The 18,440-nt window shown below is 60.1% G+C and overlaps 1 protein-coding gene across 1 annotated transcript in view; it reads left to right on the plus strand.

Annotated features, from left to right (window-relative positions):
- LOC119113591 (uncharacterized) overlaps positions 1-18,440 on the plus strand; it is a 66,275-nt gene that overhangs the window by 25,428 nt on the left and 22,407 nt on the right. Inside the window, exons 8-20 of the mRNA XM_037237882.1 lie at positions 1,187-1,284; positions 2,270-2,433; positions 3,082-3,217; positions 3,773-3,912; positions 4,169-4,295; positions 5,217-5,336; positions 6,790-6,903; positions 9,354-9,431; positions 9,897-10,019; positions 10,584-10,693; positions 11,621-11,715; positions 12,185-12,341; positions 18,253-18,371. Coding sequence (XP_037093777.1) covers positions 1,187-1,284; positions 2,270-2,433; positions 3,082-3,217; positions 3,773-3,912; positions 4,169-4,295; positions 5,217-5,336; positions 6,790-6,903; positions 9,354-9,431; positions 9,897-10,019; positions 10,584-10,693; positions 11,621-11,715; positions 12,185-12,341; positions 18,253-18,371 — 1,581 coding nt within the window. The remainder of the gene's footprint in view (positions 1-1,186; positions 1,285-2,269; positions 2,434-3,081; positions 3,218-3,772; positions 3,913-4,168; positions 4,296-5,216; positions 5,337-6,789; positions 6,904-9,353; positions 9,432-9,896; positions 10,020-10,583; positions 10,694-11,620; positions 11,716-12,184; positions 12,342-18,252; positions 18,372-18,440) is intronic.

The raw sequence follows: 18,440 nt of genomic DNA on the forward strand, positions 1-18,440 counted from the left end.
AGGAGCTCGCCGTTGGGTTAACTGTAAGCTGTGCGGCGTGACGGGCCATTGGGGTTTAAAACACAAACGGCAGCTCTGCTTCTACGCCCAGGTCGTGTCTCTGGTCATGGGCCGTCTGGAGCTGCCACCTGTGGGCACATGCTCTGATGCCAGCAGGACGAAATGCCAACCCCGGCGGACATGGGTGCGCAGTGTCTGGGAGACAGCACCAGTAAAAACACGGATAGCAGCAAGTCCCGACGCGTGTGGACGCACTTGTTGGACTTGACGCCCCCCAAGCTGCTGCCGTTGAGGCTAAAGGAAGGACAGTGTCCACCAGACATACCCTCAGAATTTCAATACAAGCAAGATATTCCTCGACCCGTTGTTTTGACATGATGAGTTCATACTTCCGGGCCAAACGTTGAGATCAAGATGAGAGTTATGGGTTATGCACAGTTTCAGACGTCAGTTATATACGATATATGTTTGCCTAACAATGTTGTTTGGCCCTTACGTCCTGGTATATTGAAGTGCGATGACTGTTAGCATAACAACTCCGAATTTGCAATGCCTCAGAATCTCAGCGAACTGAAGAGTGTCAGTTGTCACAAGGTGTGCGCGACTCCCATTCAGTCATGCGCTGAGGTGAAATAAAGCCAGGACTGGCCAGTTGGTGTACGTCTGGAAAGGATGGAGATCAAAAGCACGGTGTAGCTTTTTTAAAGTGTTCTCCCGGTATGTGTCCGTGCCCTTCAGATGTCTCCTCACACATTTCGTTGTTCTTCGTTCTTCTTCGCGCTTCTTGTGTTTCTCTGCACCTGCGATTTGCCCCCTTGACGTGTCCTCTGGCGCCCCTAACATGTCCTCTTGCGCCGTTGACATACTCTCTTACGCCCTTGACATGTTCTATTGCACCCTTCATGTACTCTTATGCCGTTAAGATGTCTTCTTGCGCCCTTAACATGTCCTCTTGCGCCCTTAGCATGGCCGCTTGCGGCTCGCGCCCTTAACGTATTCCCTAGCACCCCGAATGTGTCACGGATGTTTCTCTCAGGTCATACACCCTGGTATGTCTCGTGCCTGGGGTGCCGGGTGTCTGTGCCCTTGTATCTGTGCCTGTATGTCTGTGCCGGGTGTGTGACTCACACTGTCAGCTGTGGTGCGTTCCGGCCCGTCCCTTCAACACGTTGCGCTTCCATTTCAGATGTGTTCGCTGGCTTTCCGTCCCTGCGCAGCCGCAACCTGGACTCGAAGCTGCTGGAGGAGCGGTGCAAGTACCTGGTGGCCGAGCTCGTGTGTAAGGTAGGGCGCCTGCAGCTCATGTGTCCCGCGCCTTCACCAATATGTGGCAGTCGGCGCATTTGCCGGGTATGTCTCCGATCTGTAGAGGTCGTCACCTATGGCCGGCGACGGCACCGGTCTGCCGACGTCTCCTCGTCTGTCTTGTACCTTCAACGGCTCGTGGTCGTCTCCAGCCATGTCCTTTGTGGCAGCTGATCGGTGTTTGGCTCAATAATACCACCACCGCCGCCCTCTTCTTACTTGTCATATACATTCGATAATGTATCAAGGCTGTAAAGGGAAGGCTGTTGTGAATTAATGGACGGATGGAGCTCGATGGGAGGATTGAGTACGCCGTGGGCTCAGCAAACTTGCATGAAGTGTAGTGTGATATGAAATACCCACAACCAGTGTAAAACTTGAAATTGAAGAGGGGTTACAACCAGTTCTTTATAGCTAGCGATGCTACTCTGGCCAAAAAACGCAATGCTCTGAGAAAGTTATGCCGTAGCATCGTCGGAAACGCTCACGCATTGTGTGCCGAAGCATACGTCGTTATCCATAACCAGTGATCGCTAATGCACCTTCATGTAAGGGATTATGTCGCTCTGCCAGAAACGCTGCCGGGAACACTGCGTCTCAAACGCCGCCGGGAACACTGCGCCTTGAACACTGCCGGGAACACAACCCTTGGACGCTGCCGGGAACACTGTGCCTCAAACACTGCCGGGAACAATGTGCCTTAAACGCTGCCGGGAACACAGCCCTTGAACGCTGTCAGGAACACTGCGCCCTAAACGTTGCCGGTAACACTGCTCCTCAAACGCTGTCGGGAACACTGCGCCTCAAACGCTGCCGGGAACACTGCGCCTCAAACGCTGCCGAGAGCACTGCGCCTTCAACACCGCGCCCTAAACGCTGCCGGGAACACTGCGCTTCAAACGCCGCCTGAAGACAGCCTATGAACGGCCGCACCAAAAGCGTTGTCGTGTGCCGCTGTCGGCAGCCGGAGCAGGAGGACGCGCTGGACGAGCTGTGCCACTACATCCGGCGCCAGCTGGAGCGGCTGCGGCTCGAGAAGTACCAGCTGACGGAGCAGGGCCGGCCACCGCTGCTCTATACCTTCCACACGCCGCACGGGCTGACGGTGGACCTGCGTCTGTTCAACAGGTCAGTCTCGTGCTGGATGGCGGGTACAGATCATGTATAATAAGTGGTGGGATGCAGATGCATATGCACTGCCAGCTTTACTTAGACAGGTACACGTCTATGATGCGGAGGCACATGGCTGTGAGCGGGGGTACACGGACGTAGTTGTGCGTACAGAGATACACATTCAGGTGCAGGTGCGCGCGGACAGGTGTAGTACCAGCCTAAGACATTAATTGTCATGTCACGTGTGGAATATATTGTCCGGACGAATTTAACGGGAGACTTTCGTTTGTTTGTTGCCTTTTGACGCTCTTCGACGCCTTTCACCTCTCGGTTTTCGGCCTCCTCTGTGGTGGCTGCCACAACGTGTTGTGTCGTGCTCTTTTGTGTTTGAACTTCTCAGTGGGGTTTTCCCAGGGAGTCGTCATTCTCTCGTCTAGGGACAGGTGTCGTCAGTGCTCCGATTAGCTGTGGTCGTGTTCGGTATTACTTGTCAGGACGCCCGTTACCGACGCGTCCCCCTGCTGGGACGAACCGCTGTCTCCTTCTCCAGTGTGACCTGCCCCGTCTCATGCCCGGGGGTGTGGTGTGTCGCTCTGCCCTGACGACCCTCTACCTCCCCCTGCCCCCCCCCCCCCCGTGTGACGTGCTCGGTGACCTGGCCAGGGAGCTGATGAGGCGGGCGCTGCCGGTGCTGACGGCCATCCTGGAGACGGAGTCGCGCGGCTGGTTCGTCCCCTTCCGCGAGCATGTCATCACCGAGCTGAAGGCGCAGGACCTGGATGACGATCAGATACAGACGGTGAGGCAGGGCCAAATGCAGGCGGTGGGGGAGAGTCAGGTACAGGCGACGGGGGGGGGGGGGGCTGATACAGGCAGTGGGGTAGAGCCAGATACAGGCGGTGAGGCAGAGCCAGAAACAGGCGTCGAGGGAGAGCCAGGTATAAGCGGTGGGGAAGAACCAGACGCAGGCGGTGGGGGAAAGCCAGACAAAGGCGGTGCTGCGACTGGCAACTAACATGTGCAAATCTCTTTGATCTCTCATAAATGGTTTTTGGCACACGGCTGAATTATTTGTCGGATTTCTGAGCACCTTTCAGTTCAGCATTGCATTCGTGATGATGAGTGAAACGCCACTGAACATTATTAATGGCGTGGGGGAAGATTAATGATATTTTGTGAGACTTGCGATAGGTACTGGCGTTGTTCATCGATGCGTGCAGCTCCAGACCATTGACGCATTAGCCTGCATGTGGTTGGAATCTGGAATCTGGAGCGAGTCTGGTTGGTCGTGGCTAGTGGGAGTCTCCGAAAGCGGTCCACCTGTGCTGACAGTCCCCCACCTCTGTGTGGCCAGAGCGCCAGCCGCGCGGTGCAGGACGAGTACCTGCGGCGGGTGCTGGCGGCGGTGAGCGCCAGCCCGGAGTTGGCCGAGCTCGAGGACGGCCTGACGGCGCTGCTGGTGGAGAACGCCCAGTCGGTGGTGCTGATGCACAGGTGAGAGCCTGGGCCCTGACCTCCCCTCCCGTCACGCTCCAGATGTTTGGTGGTAGCATATCGTATTGCTCTTTGTCGAGTGGACTGTGTTGCGTATCGATTGTTGACCGGTGCGACGTCTGAACCGGCCGGCGCCCCCCCCCCCCGCAGGGCAATGGAGAATGTTCACCGGTCCGGCCTCTCCCTCCCCCCCCCCCCCGCAGCGCTGTGGAGAATGTTCACCGGTCCGACCTCCGCCCCCCCCCCCCCCCCACAGGGCCGTGGAGAACGTGTCGCGCAAGCTGGAGAGCTTCCAAAAGGGACTGAGTCACTACCTGGAGAGCCACCATCCGGTCCGGTGGCGCATCCCGGCCTGGGTCCGACACCAGTTCAGGACGGCAGAGGTCAGTCAGGAGGCCAGGGATGCTTCAGGATGGCAGGATGCAACTAAGGCGGCCGGGGCCAGTCAGGATGCAGAGGTCAGCCAGGAGGACGTGGCAGTCTGGGAGGCCGAGGCAGTCTGGGAGGCCGAGGGAAGGCATGAGGTCGGTGCAACTGAGGAGGTCGGGGTCGGTCAGGAGGCCAAGGTCAGTCAGGAGACCGTGGACGATTCAGGAGGCCGAGGCGGTCCACGAGGTGGAGACCAATTGTCCATTGTTTCATGAGGTGGCGTGGATGAGGCGTCGCAGGCATCGGTAATGTGTATTGAAGTTCAGTAGTGTGAGGGCAGTAAATGTTGCCGCTATCCCGGGGTGTATTTGATGGCGTTCAGCGGGGTTGTTCAGTAGCCTCTCCCCGTCCTCACTGTTCGGCAGGACTGCTGCTGGACTGGCGACCGATACATGAGCTGATGCGCCTGCGCCTGACAGTCGGCGACTGTCACACGCCATCCGTCACGGCGAAATCAGCCACTGTTATTGCATGCACAAAGGGTGTGGATATGTCGCCTTATGAAAATAAGTTGTGCGTTTTTAAGAATCTCCCTTCACACATGTTTCAGGGAATTAGCAGGCCTTAAAAGGGGGTTGTATAGGACTTCTCAAACTTTGTCAATTTGTGGTCTATTTTGCGCCCGTGTCCCGCGTAATATCCCGGTGCTCGATGTCGGGCCGATGTGCTCTGGGTGCCGTGCTCTGGTGGGCTGGCTGTGCTCCGTGCCTGAAAGCCGTGTCCCCAGCCTGACGGGTGCCGTGCTCTAGAGGCCTGGCTGTGCTCCGTACCTGAGAGCCGTGTCCCCAGCCTGACGGGCGCCGTGCTCTGGAGCCCTGGCTGTGCTCCGTACCTGAGAGCCGTGTCCCCAGCCTGACGGGCGCTGTGTTGGGCAGAGCCGGTTCGTACTGGAGCACCAGTGGAGCGCGCACGAGGAGGCGCTGGCGCTCTGTAAGGAGCACGGCCTGCACCAGACGGCTTACTTTCTGCTGCGCGACCTGGCCTTCATGAAGGAGGTACGACGCCGGCGGCCGGCCGCGGATTGGGTCACGGACACTGCCCTGTCGTGCTGCTGTCTCTCATAGTTTTTTACATCCTTGGTGAATAGCGGAGGCACACAAAATTGGTTCGTCAGGTGAAAGTGTCAAGCCGTTATGAAGTGTCCCTGTTTTGAAGCGATCATGAAAGGTTGCTGAGGAGGAATTTCGGGTCTTGTTGGTAGTGCCTCTCCTCAGCCTCAAGTAGTGATAGTTTATCTCCGGAGGTAATGTGGTCTGCGTGGAACAAGGACAACTTAAGCATCCAGCGTTTGGGTTTTACCGACCTCATTTGTGGCCGGTTGCGTGAGCGCCTTGCTGGGACGGATTCTCGTGTGGCTGCCCTTTGGTCAGTAGAAGTGTCGGTCAATGCTGCATTTTCTGTGTGGTGTCTGTAGGCGCGGCCATTGTGTGATACGTTAGTGATATATTCAGAGTGACCCAATCTCCTCCCCAGAATCATTATAATTATCATCATCATTTGGCATTGCTCGTCACGCTAGCTACACACGGTCTAGTGCGTGCATTCAGTAAAGGCCATTAATGTGTCCATGCATCGGTGTATGCTCCCACTCGCGGCATATTTGTTTTATCCACACTCTGGCGTGCCTTCTCAGTCCCTGCTCCACCCTGGGCTCATCACTGCCAGCATTCGTCCCTGCTCTGTCCAGAGCTCTGTCCTTTGAGTGGACCGAGCCGCTCGATACCCCGTGGCGTTAGGATGTGGTTTGTGACGTTTCCCGAGGTGAGAGTCTGACCTATAATCTCAGTCTCCCACCGCCCTCCTCGCCCCCCCCCCCCTCTGGTGATGTTCTGTGGCCTGTAACCTGAGTGCTCTCTCAGTGGCTAGTCTATGACCAGATTTATGCTTGTTAGTTAGTGTTGGACGCGTGGCCTGCGGGCAGTTTGTCGAGCGCCGCCAGCGGTCGGTCTGCAGCACGCGGCCAGTCCGCTGGCCCACCGGCGGGTCTGACCGCTGACCGGTGACCCGTCGGCAGCTGGTCTGCAGCACACGGCCGGTCAGCGACCCGCCGGCACCCGCTCTGTAGCACGCGGCCAGTCCGCTGGTCCAACGGCGGGTCTGACCTCTGACCAGTGACCCGCTGGCAGCCGGCCAGTCCGCTGACTCACCGGCGGGTCTGACCGCTGACCGGTGACCCGCCGGCAGCCGCTCTGGCCGTGAGCCGCCAGCCTGTGACCCGCGCCCGTTCCGCCGGCAGCCGGCCAGTCCGCTGGCCCACCGGCGGGTGTGACCTCTGACCAGTGACCCACCGGCAGCCTCTCCGGCCGTGAGCCGCCCGCCTGTGACCTGTCCCGTTCCGCCGGCAGCCGCTCCGGCCGTGAGCCACCCGCCTGTGACCCGCGCCCATTCCGCCGGCAGCCGCTCCGGCCGTGAGCCGCCCGCCTGTGACCTGTCCCGTTCCGCCGGCAGCGTGAGCCGGTGCTGCTGAAGGAGCTGCGGCGGGTGAAGGCGCCGACGCGGGTGTTCGAGTGGCGCACCCACATCTGGCTGTGGTCCAACTGGACCGTCTACAGGAGGTTCCAGGTCAGCCCGCCGTCCCCCCGCCCCCATCCTCTCTTCGGGCTCCTCGCTCTGCTGTGCCGCCGACAGGAAGGTGACAGCGCTGCACTTGGCGTTGGGTCCCGAAGCCAAGAATAGTTGGGACAGCGGGGTGCAGTCACCGCGGTTCCAACGAATAGGTTAACTAGGTACAAAACTGAACAAGTGTTGGTTGACTTCTGAATGGACCGCTTCAGACGAAACCTCGAATGGTATGGGCTTCTAACGACATTTCGCTGATCGGTAAACAGCCAGATTAGCTGATACCCGTAAAGTCAGTTCTAAGTTTTCCTGTTCTGTCAAGGAACTTGGTTTGCGTTGTTCTTGCCCTAATGGCCAATCTCAGTATCAAACGAGTCACGGTTGGTCATCCTTTCCCAAGTTTTGCTGGCTGCCTGGTTGGGTGCCAGAGTTAAGACCATAAGTTCGTTGGTGAAACAGCGAAATTTGGCGACCGGTTATGCTTTATGACGACGACTTGCCTGCTCGGGATACCGCTGGGTCGTGCATTCCACGCGTGGCAGCGGCGGCGCCGGTGAATGTCTCGGCGGGATATTACCGGGCCGCAGTGTCGAAAAAGGTCCCTAGATGCTGGTATTGAAGCAGCCTGTTAATTGGTGCACATCTCACGTTCCTCGCCGGGTGTTTTTGGTGTTTTGGAGTGTTTTTCCGTGCTGCACTTTTGTACGCCCCATTAATGAGACGTCTTTTGAAGATAGCCGTACACTCAAAGACCACCGTCGTGGAGCGAATCGCCCACGCTGATGTCCATCTTTTCGTTCCCTGAAAAATCACTCACCTTCGTAAACAACTAGCGAAGCAAGTCTGTAGTAGATGTCAAATCGAGATCACAAAGGGTTCTTTAAGTAGATTATCGCAACAAATTATGGCGGATGATATAACGAAGTATAGACGGCCACGGCACTACGGTGGGATGGTGGTCTTGATCACACACACAGCACACAAAAGCGTTATCATTGTTTGTTTTTTTCGTCGCAAACCGGACACCCCGCTCTGGTCACGGGGCCTTGCCGTCACTATGCTATCCAACTTGGATACGTCCAATTGAAGGCCTGTGTACTGCACAGCTTTCGCACCTCCTTTCAGACGGAGCCAGCATGGCTTATGCAAACCTAGTCAGTCATGCCGGTCTTGGCTGTGCGATTTCGACCATGTAGCCTGTCTCATGCGACGTGCATGCCATGTATGCCCATGGTTTGTTCCGGCGGACGGGGCGTGCTTAGTGCCTCGTGCTGTTACATTTGTATATGGCATAGATTGTGTGCTTCCTGCAGCGACTATCAGTTCATTTGTGTTGACATGGCTTGCTGTGCCAGCTAATGGTATGGATTGGGGTTGGACGGCGCGTGTGGTGGCGCCTGGGCTCTGCGGCTGGGCTGAGCGTCAGTGGCGCCCGATGGCCTGGCTGAGCGTCAGTGGCGCCCGATGGCCCGGCTGGGCGCCAGTGGCGCCCGATGGCCTGGCTGAGCGTCAGTGGCGCCCGATGGCCCGGCTGGGCGTCAGTGGCGCCCGATGGCCTGGCTGAGCGTCAGTGGCGCCCGATGGCCTGGCTGAGCGTCAGTGGCGCCCGATGGCCTGGCTGAGCGTCAGTGGCGCCCGATGGCCCGGCTGGGCGTCAGTGGCGCCCGATGGCCTGGCTGAGCGTCAGTGGCGCCCGATGGCCCGGCTGAGCGTCAGTGGCGCCCGATGGCCCGGCTGGGCGTCAGTGGCGCCCGATGGCCTGGCTGAGCGTCAGTGGCGCCCGATGGCCTGGCTGAGCGTCAGTGGCGCCCGATGGCCCGGCTGGGCGTCAGTGGCGCCCGATGGCCTGGCTGAGCGTCAGTGGCGCCCGATGGCCTGGCTGAGCGTCAGTGGCGCCCGATGATCTGGCTGAGCGTCAGTGGCGCCCGATGGCCTGGCTGAGCGTCAGTGGCGCCCGATGATCTGGCTGAGTGTCAGTGGCGCCCGATGGTCTGGCTGAGCGTCAGTGGCGCCCGATGATCTGGCTGAGCGTCAGTGGTGCCCGATGGCCTGGCTGAGCGTCAGTGGCGCCCGATGGTCTGGCTGAGCGTCAGTGGCGCCCGATGGTCTGGCTGAGCGTCAGTGGCGCCCAATGGCCTGGCTGAGCGTCAGTGGCGCCCGATGATCTGGCTGAGCGTCAGTGGCGCCCGATGGTCTGGCTGAGCGTCAGTGGCGCCCGATGGCCTGGCTGAGCGTCAGTGGCGCCCGATGATCTGGCTGAGCGTCAGTGGCGCCCGATGGTCTGGCTGAGCGTCAGTGGCGCCCGATGATCTGGCTGAGCGTCAGTGGCGCCCGATGATCTGGCTGAGCGTCAGTGGCGCCCGCTGGCCTGGCTGAGCGTCAGTGGCGCCCGCTGACCCGGCTGAGCGTCAGTGACGCCCGCTGGCCTGGCTGATGGACATCTGCGCCGGCAGGGGGACAGCAAGGCCATCCCCACCGTGATCTCGCAGACCCCGACCAGCATCACCAACCCCCGCAACAATCCCAACGAGGTGCGTATCGCCGGCGCGGCAGCCACAGTCTGGGGAAGGGGAGGGAGCTGCGACGCAAGACACAGGCACCTGAGCTCGGTGCTACGCCCAAACCCACATCCGAGGGTGGGGGGAGGGGGGAGCGTGCGTGCGAGCGTTGTGAACGCTTGTCGCTTTGTATTTTTGGTACTATCACGCGCTCTTGGAAAAGGAAGTCAGTTGTTTTCTTGTATGAGTTGTCACGTTTCGTGCAGTGCCAGTGTTGTCGCGAATGACGCCTTGACTGATACAGTGTAGCTCCCCTGCCCCCTCCCCCCCACACTTACATGGAAAAGGAAGGCGTTGGTTTGCTTGCAGGATATGGCCAAGCCGCTCAACGGCTGGCTTGGAAATGTTACTCGATGTAAAGTGCCTTGTAACCAGGCACTCAAGTTCTGTCGTCCTGTAGCCCCCAATCACTTCACTGTCACCGGTCTGTTATCTCAGCCGGTGTTTTTCCTGGAGAAGGACGTGGTGAGGACGACCACCACCAGGTGGCTCTTCTGGCGCTGGGCCAACTTCCTGCACCGGCTCTGGAGCTGGGGCTCCAACGGCATCTACCTGCTGGGGGTGAGTGCGGGCCTGACTCAGCTGCCCGCCAACAGGGGGTGCCACCGCGCTGCCTCGTTCTCCAGAGGCCTGTTCAAAATACTGCCATGAGTCTGGTGTTGGTAGCATGGCGTGTGGTGTACATAACATGATTGCGTCCTGCTGTATGTGCAACTGTGAGAGGTTGTGTTGTCAGTCTCCGCGGCGTCGTTAATCCACTACGCCGGCAAGGGTTCGTCAGAGGTTTAAGTTATTTGCTGGATTTCATTAGGAGCTCATCTTCATGCAGAATCCAGCCGATACCGATCCAGCATACATGTTGGTCCGCATACTTTTGTTGATAAAGCACACGGCTGGATCATGGCCAGAATGCTGCGTGATCGGGGATCGTGGAGTGTATTTACCCGCTAAGAAGTGATAATGAGTGTAATGTTACAATGGTTATGACCTAAGAGTGTCATGAACATATCAGGATGTAATACGATGTTCAGTGTCTGTATGGGTCATGCCCTGAAGCGGTGCCCCCTGACCCGTCCTGAAGCGGTGCCTGCCGATTTGCCTGACCTGCCTGACCTGTACGCCCAGGTGGTGGTGCCCTGGAGCTCGCCGCTCAGCCTGCGCGCGCTGCTCTGCGTGGAGCCCTTCACCCCGCACCTGGAGCTGTCCCAGGTCAACGGAACGCTCTGCCCAAGACGGTAGGTCACGTCTCATCTGTGTGCAGTGCAGCGGTCATTGGTGGTAGGTTGGGCTTGACCTACAGAATACACCGGACCTGCCCAGGTCGCCGGCACACTCCCCGACAGTACAGTATACCGATATACCGCTCTATGCCGTCGTAAAGCGGTACCACGAGCGAGAGCTGAGTACGAGAGCGCCGTTTCTGCAGAGGAACCGGCTGACCTTGCCTTTCCCGGAGAGGCCACGGCGTCCCTGATTTCTGCCGCACGTGCCGCCAGGGCGCCCCGTGTTGTCCAATATACCGCTCTAGTTGGTGGTGTGGTGGATTTGGGCTGTGAGGGGCATTGCAAATCTAAGCGTCGAAGCGACAGTGTAGCACTAGTCCGTCAGCTGACAGCAGCGGAGTAATGGACAGCGGGCTGTAACATTGTCATGAACACTAGCCACCGCGGATTGGGCGTCGTGGGATCACGAGCGAGCGAGGAGTGGGAGTACGGCTATTGTGCCGTCTTAGGAGAGGAACTGGCTGACTGTGCCTGTCCCGGAGGGGCCACGTCGTCCCTGATTGCTGCTGTACGTGTCGCCAGGGCGGCCTGTGTTGTCTCGCCTGGCTATTCCCAACACCGACCGTTGTTTCGCCAGGTTTTGCCCGACGCCGTGGTCAGTTTGTCCCTGACACATCCCTGGTTTCAACAGGTCACCCCGGCACCGACCGTTACTCAAGCAGGGCGCCCCCGACCCGTCTTTCATTTCGCAAGTCGCCCCTGTTTCCGCCCCTTGTTTCACTAACTCGTCCCTGACCCGTCCCTTGTTTTGCCAGTTCGTCCCTGACACGAGCCCTTGCTTCATCAGGTCGTCCCTGACACTCCCTTTTTCATCAGATCGTCTCTGATGCCGCATCGTGTTTCACCAGATCGTCCTTGACCGGTCCCTTGTTTCGCCAGGTCGTCCCTGACGCCAACCCTGACGTCTCGTTTGCTCTCGCTCTGGCGGCACATCTCCAAGAGCCGGACAGAGTTCGAGACTAGGCCCGACACAGGTGCGTGATCGCCTTCTGTAACTGTCTTCTGTAGCCGTCCACTGTAACCGTAACCGTCCGCTGTCTCGAGACGTCTTCTATAACCGGTCACTGTAGCTGTCCACTGTAACCGTCCACTGTAGCCGTAACCGTCCGCTGTCTCGAGACGTCTTCTGTAGCCGTTCACTGTAGCCGCCCTCCGAAAGCATGCCCTGCACGCGTACCGTCGGCGGGCCGGCCGGCTCTACGGCCGAGTCTCTGGCCAGCGGGCCATTGGAGCCGGTGTGGGGAGGAGCGTCGGGAGGTAGATGGGTGCCTGTCTTGCGCGGTTCCGTGGTGCGGCCCGCGAGCCGTCGCGTCAGCCGACTGAACTGGAGGCGCCAAAAGCGTCGGCTGGTCACGAACAGGACGGCAGTCGTCGTATGCAGTGCCGGCAATGGCAGTGCCCCTGGCTTTTGCTGATGGCTGGTGGGGCTCGTGTCGCGGCCAGGCTTCATCGGCAAGGACATGACGCGCCACCTGAACCGGGTGTGGAACTACGTGCTGAAGGGCGTGCTGGGCACGCTGCTGATGGTGCTGGTGTTCCCGGCCAGCTGCCTGCTGGTGTCGCTGGGCAGCCTGCTGCTGGCCGCCGCCGTCCCGCTCTGGTTAGTGGGATGTCCCGAACCGCTGTGCCCATGAAGGGTCGCATTGATACACTGGTCAAAGCCCTGCACTCACCCCATGCTCCCTCCCTGCTGTGCTCTCAAATCTGTACCCCTCTGGTCAGTCGCCCCCCCCCCCTCCCCTCTCCCTCTGTCTAGGCACTACTGTCCCTGCTCCGTGTCCTGCTCTATTCAGTGCTCCCCTTCGGTTATCCTGTTGTCAGTTTTCAGTCTTCGAGACCCATAACCTCCCCCTCCAGGTCAGCACTGTATTTCCATCCCCAGTACCCCTTGTTGTTGTGCCCCCCCCCCCCCTCCCCCCCAATCTCAGCCATAGCCAGTACTTTGTCTCTCCTCGCCTGACCGTTCGTCTGTGGTGAGTCTGCATCCTTCTGTTCAGTACCCTGTCCCCCTGCGGTCAGAGCCCTATGCCACCCCCTGTCCCTCACCAATCATTCTGTTCCCTTGGGTTCAGATCGCATGCTTTTGGTCAGAATACTCGGTTGGCGTGGGGCCGGTGCTCTGTCTCAACCCCTGTCTATTCTCTGGCCAGTGCAGATCATCAGTCGGTTCTCCCTTCCTGATCAGTCTGCTCCCCCCCCCCGCCCCCTTATCAATCTTGGTTATCTCGTCCCCTCTGATGTCACCTCCGTACACATGTCTCGTTCTGATTTCGCCGCTGTTAACTCCACTGGTGTGTGCCGCGCCGTCCTCATCCGGTGTCCTCATCCGGTGTCCTCCGATCGGTGTCGTCCTCTGCTGTACCCCTGTGGCTGATGTCCGGTATGATCAGTTCCCCACCCGTCGGTGTCCTCCGATCGGCAGGGTCCTCTTCTGTACCCCTGTGGTTGATGTCCGGTATGACCAGTTCCCCACCCGTCGGTGTCCTCCGATCGGCAGGGTCCTCTTCTGTACCCCTGTGGTTGATGTCCGGTATGACCAGTTCCCCACCCGTCGCTGTCCTCCGATCGGCAGGGTCCTCTTCTGTACCCTCTGGTTGATGTCCCGTGGGACCAGTTCCCCACCCGTCGGTGTCCTCCGATCGGCAGGGGTCCTCTTCTGTACCCTCTGGTTGATGTCCCGTGGGACCAGTTCCCCACCCGTCGGTGTCCTCCGATCGGCAGGGTCCTCTTCTGTACCCTCTGGTTGATGTCCCGTGGGACCAGTTCCCCACCCGTCGGTGTCCTCCGATCGGCAGGGTCCTCTTCTGTACCCTCTGGTTGATGTCCCGTGGGACCAGTTCCCCACCCGTCGGTGTCCTCCGATCGGCAGGGTCCTCTTCTGTACCCTCTGGTTGATGTCCGGTATGATCAGTTCCCCACCCGTCGGTGTCCCCCGATCGGCAGGGTCCTCTTCTGTACCCTCTGGTTGATGTCCGGTATGATCAGTTCCCCACCCGTCGGTGTCCTCCGATCGGCAGGGTCCTCTTCTGTACCCTCTGGTTGATGTCCCGTGGGACCAGTTCCCCACCCGTCGGTGTCCTCCGATCGGCAGGGTCCTCTTCTGTACCCTCTGGTTGATGTCCCGTGGGACCAGTTCCCCACCCGTCGGTGTCCTCCGATCGGCAGGGTCCTCTTCTGTACCCTCTGGTTGATGTCCGGTATGATCAGTTCCCCACCCGTCGGTGTCCTCCGATCGGCAGGGTCCTCTTCTGTACCCTCTGGTTGATGTCCCGTGGGACCAGTTTCCCCACCCGTCGGTGTCCTCCGATCGGCAGGGTCCTCTTCTGTACCCTCTGGTTGATGTCCGGTATGATCAGTTTCCCCACCCGTCGGTGTCCCCCGATCGGCAGGGTCCTCTTCTGTACCCTCTGGTTGATGTCCCGTGGGACCAGTTCCCCACCCGCCGGTGTCCTCCGATCGGCAGGGTCCTCTTCTGTACCCTCTGGTTGATGTCCCGTGGGACCAGTTCCCCCACCCGTCGGTGTCCTCCGATCGGCAGGGTCCTCTTCTGTACCCTCTGGTTGATGTCCCGTGGGACCAGTTCCCCACCCGCCGGTGTCCTCCGATCGGCAGGGTCCTCTTCTGTACCCTCTGGTTGATGTCCCGTGGGACCTGTTCCCCACCCGTCGGTGTCCTCCGATCGGCAGGGTCCTCTTCTGTACCCTCTGGTTGATGTCCCGTGGGACCAGTTCCCCACCCGTCGGTGTCCTCCGATCGGCAGGGTCCTCTTCTGTACCCTCTGGTTGATGTCCCGTGGGACCAGTTCCCCACCCGTCGGTGTCCTCCGATCGGCAGGGTCCTCTTCTGTACCCTCTGGTTGATGTCCCGTGGGACCAGTTCCCCACCCGTCGGTGTCCTCCGATCGGCAGGGTCCTCTTCTGTACCCTCTGGTTGATGTCCGGTATGATCAGTTCCCCACCCGTCGGTGTCCTCCGATCGGCAGGGTCCTCTTCTGTACCCTCTGGTTGATGTCCCGTGGGACCAGTTCCCCACCCGTCGGTGTCCTCCGATCGGCAGGGTCCTCTTCTGTACCCTCTGGCTGATGTCCCGTGGGACCAGTTCCCCACCCGCCGGTGTCCTCCGATCGGCAGGGTCCTCTTCTGTACCCTCTGGTTGATGTCCCGTGGGACCAGTTCCCCACCCGTCGGTGTCCTCCGATCGGCAGGGTCCTCTTCTGTACCCTCTGGTTGATGTCCGGTATGATCAGTTCCCCACCCGTCGGTGTCCTCCGATCGGCAGGGTCCTCTTCTGTACCCTCTGGCTGATGTCCCGTGGGACCAGTTCCCCACCCGCCGGTGTCCTCCGATCGGCAGGGTCCTCTTCTGTACCCTCTGGTTGATGTCCCGTGGGACCAGTTCCCCACCCGTCGGTGTCCTCCGATCGGCAGGGTCCTCTTCTGTACCCTCTGGTTGATGTCCGGTATGATCAGTTCCCCACCCGTCGGTGTCCTCCGATCGGCAGGGTCCTCTTCTGTACCCTCTGGTTGATGTCCCGTGGGACCAGTTCCCCACCCGCCGGTGTCCTCCGATCGGCAGGGTCCTCTTCTGTACCCTCTGGTTGATGTCCCGTGGGACCAGTTCCCCACCCGTCGGTGTCCTCCGATCGGCAGGGTCCTCTTCTGTACCCTCTGGCTGATGTCCCGTGGGACCAGTTCCCCACCCGTCGGTGTCCCCCGATCTGCAGGGTCCTCTTCTGTACCCTCTGGTTGATGTCCCGTGGGACCAGTTCCCCACCCGCCGGTGTCCTCCGATCGGCAGGGTCCTCTTCTGTACCCTCTGGTTGATGTCCCGTGGGACCAGTTCCCCACCCGCCGGTGTCCTCCGATCGGCAGGGTCCTCTTCTGTACCCTCTGGTTGATGTCCCGTGGGACCAGTTCCCCACCCGTCGCTGTCCTCCGATCGGCAGGGTCCTCTTCTGTACCCTCTGGTTGATGTCCGGTATGATCAGTTCCCCACCCGTCGCTGTCCTCCGATCGGCAGGGTCCTCTTCTGTACCCTCTGGTTGATGTCCCGTGGGACCAGTTCCCCACCCGTCGGTGTCCTCCGATCGGCAGGGTCCTCTTCTGTACCCTCTGGTTGATGTCCCGTGGGACCAGTTCCCCACCCGTCGGTGTCCTCCGATCGGCAGGGTCCTCTTCTGTACCCTCTGGTTGATGTCCCGTGGGACCAGTTCCCCACCCGTCGGTGTCCTCCGATCGGCAGGGTCCTCTTCTGTACCCTCTGGTTGATGTCCCGTGGACCAGTTCCCCACCCGCCGGTGTCCTCCGATCGGCAGGGTCCTCTTCTGTACCCTCTGGTTGATGTCCCGTGGGACCAGTTCCCCACCCGTCGGTGTCCTCCGATCGGCAGGGTCCTCTTCTGTACCCTCTGGTTGATGTCCCGTGGGACCAGTTCCCCACCCGTCGGTGTCCTCCGATCGGCAGGGTCCTCTTCTGTACCCTCTGGTTGATGTCCCGTGGGACCAGTTCCCCACCCGTCGGTGTCCTCCGATCGGCAGGGTCCTCTTCTGTACCCTCTGGTTGATGTCCCGTGGGACCAGTTCCCCACCCGCCGGTGTCCTCCGATCGGCAGGGTCCTCTTCTGTACCCTCTGGTTGATGTCCCGTGGGACCAGTTCCCCACCCGCCGGTGTCCTCCGATCGGCAGGGTCCTCTTCTGTACCCTCTGGTTGATGTCCCGTGGGACCAGTTCCCCACCCGTCGCTGTCCTCCGATCGGCAGGGTCCTCTTCTGTACCCTCTGGTTGATGTCCCGTGGGACCAGTTCCCCACCCGCCGGTGTCCTCCGATCGGCAGGGTCCTCTTCTGTACCCTCTGGTTGATGTCCCGTGGGACCAGTTCCCCACCCGTCGGTGTCCTCCGATCGGCAGGGTCCTCTTCTGTACCCTCTGGTTGATGTCCCGGTGGGACCAGTTCCCCACCCGTCGGTGTCCTCCGATCGGCAGGGTCCTCTTCTGTACCCTCTGGTTGATGTCCCGTGGGACCAGTTCCCCACCCGTCGGTGTCCTCCGATCGGCAGGGTCCTCTTCTGTACCCTCTGGTTGATGTCCGGTATGAACAGTTCCCCACCCGTCGGTGTCCTCCGATCGCAGGGTCCTCTTCTGTACCCTCTGGTTGATGTCCCGTGGGACCAGTTCCCCACCCGTCGGTGTCCTCCGATCGGCAGGGTCCTCTTCTGTACCCTCTGGTTGATGTCCCGTGGGACCAGTTCCCCACCCGTCGGTGTCCTCCGATCGGCAGGGTCCTCTTCTGTACCCTCTGGTTGATGTCCCGTGGGACCAGTTCCCCACCCGCCGGTGTCCTCCGATCGGCAGGGTCCTCTTCTGTACCCTCTGGTTGATGTCCCGTGGGACCAGTTCCCCACCCGTCGCTGTCCTCCGATCGGCAGGGTCCTCTTCTGTACCCTCTGGTTGATGTCCCGTGGGACCAGTTCCCCACCCGTCGGTGTCCTCCGATCGGCAGGGTCCTCTTCTGTACCCTCTGGTTGATGTCCCGTGGGACCAGTTTCCCCACCCGTCGGTGTCCTCCGATCGGCAGGGTCCTCTTCTGTACCCTCTGGTTGATGTCCGGTATGATCAGTTCCCCACCCGTCGGTGTCCTCCGATCGGCAGGTCCTCTTCTGTACCCTCTGGTTGATGTCCCGTGGGACCAGTTCCCCACCCGTCGGTGTCCTCCGATCGGCAGGGTCCTCTTCTGTACCCTCTGGTTGATGTCCCGTGGGACCAGTTCCCCACCCGCCGGTGTCCTCCGATCGGCAGGGTCCTCTTCTGTACCCTCTGGTTGATGTCCCGTGGGACCAGTTCCCCACCCGTCGGTGTCCTCCGATCGGCAGGGTCCTCTTCTGTACCCTCTGGTTGATGTCCCGTGGGACCAGTTCCCCACCCGCCGGTGTCCTCCGATCGGCAGGGTCCTCTTCTGTACCCTCTGGTTGATGTCCCGTGGGACCAGTTCCCCACCCGTCGGTGTCCTCCGATCGGCAGGGTCCTCTTCTGTACCCTCTGGTTGATGTCCGGTGGGACCAGTTCCCCACCCGTCGGTGTCCTCCGATCGGCAGGGTCCTCTTCTGTACCCTCTGGTTGATGTCCCGTGGGACCAGTTCCCCACCCGTCACTGTCCTGATCTGCAGCCATGCCCGTCCAAGTGCCGGCTCACACCAGGCCCGCGGTTATTGTAAGCAGGTACTCTGTATGATCAGACTCTGTAAGATGGGCAGGTCAAGATACTGTCAGCCAGAGTTTGGTAAAGCTCACCTGTGTTGCCAGTCGGTGATGATAACTTGCAGGCGTTGACTAACGATGCTGGCCGAACCCAACGGGGACGAGGCCGTGCACACTAGGGTTTTAAAGTCATACGCAAAGCTGGTAATTCTGTGTGCGACTTGTTCTGAAATCACGCGCCGACCCTCACACATTGCAGCGGGCCGACCTCGTCAGTCCGCCGCCAAATACTGAACATGTGACTCGCGCTGCCGGCCAGGGTGCCGGTGGCCGTGCTGCTCTGCCACCTGTTCATGGTGCTCGGCTACGACCTGGACTCGCCGTCGCCGGAGCGCAACCGCTGGTGTGTCGTGCTCGAGGCGCTCGTCTGGAACATCGGTACGGTGCCGGGCGGCGCACAGCCGGCGCGCTGCCTCGCGACGGCTGCGCACGAGGGACGCTGCAGAC

This window comes from Pollicipes pollicipes, unplaced genomic scaffold, assembly GCF_011947565.3.
Source record: "Pollicipes pollicipes isolate AB1234 unplaced genomic scaffold, Ppol_2.1 Scaffold_7262;HRSCAF=8765_pilon_pilon_pilon, whole genome shotgun sequence".
Classification (NCBI taxonomy): Eukaryota; Metazoa; Arthropoda; class Thecostraca; order Pollicipedomorpha; family Pollicipedidae; genus Pollicipes; species Pollicipes pollicipes.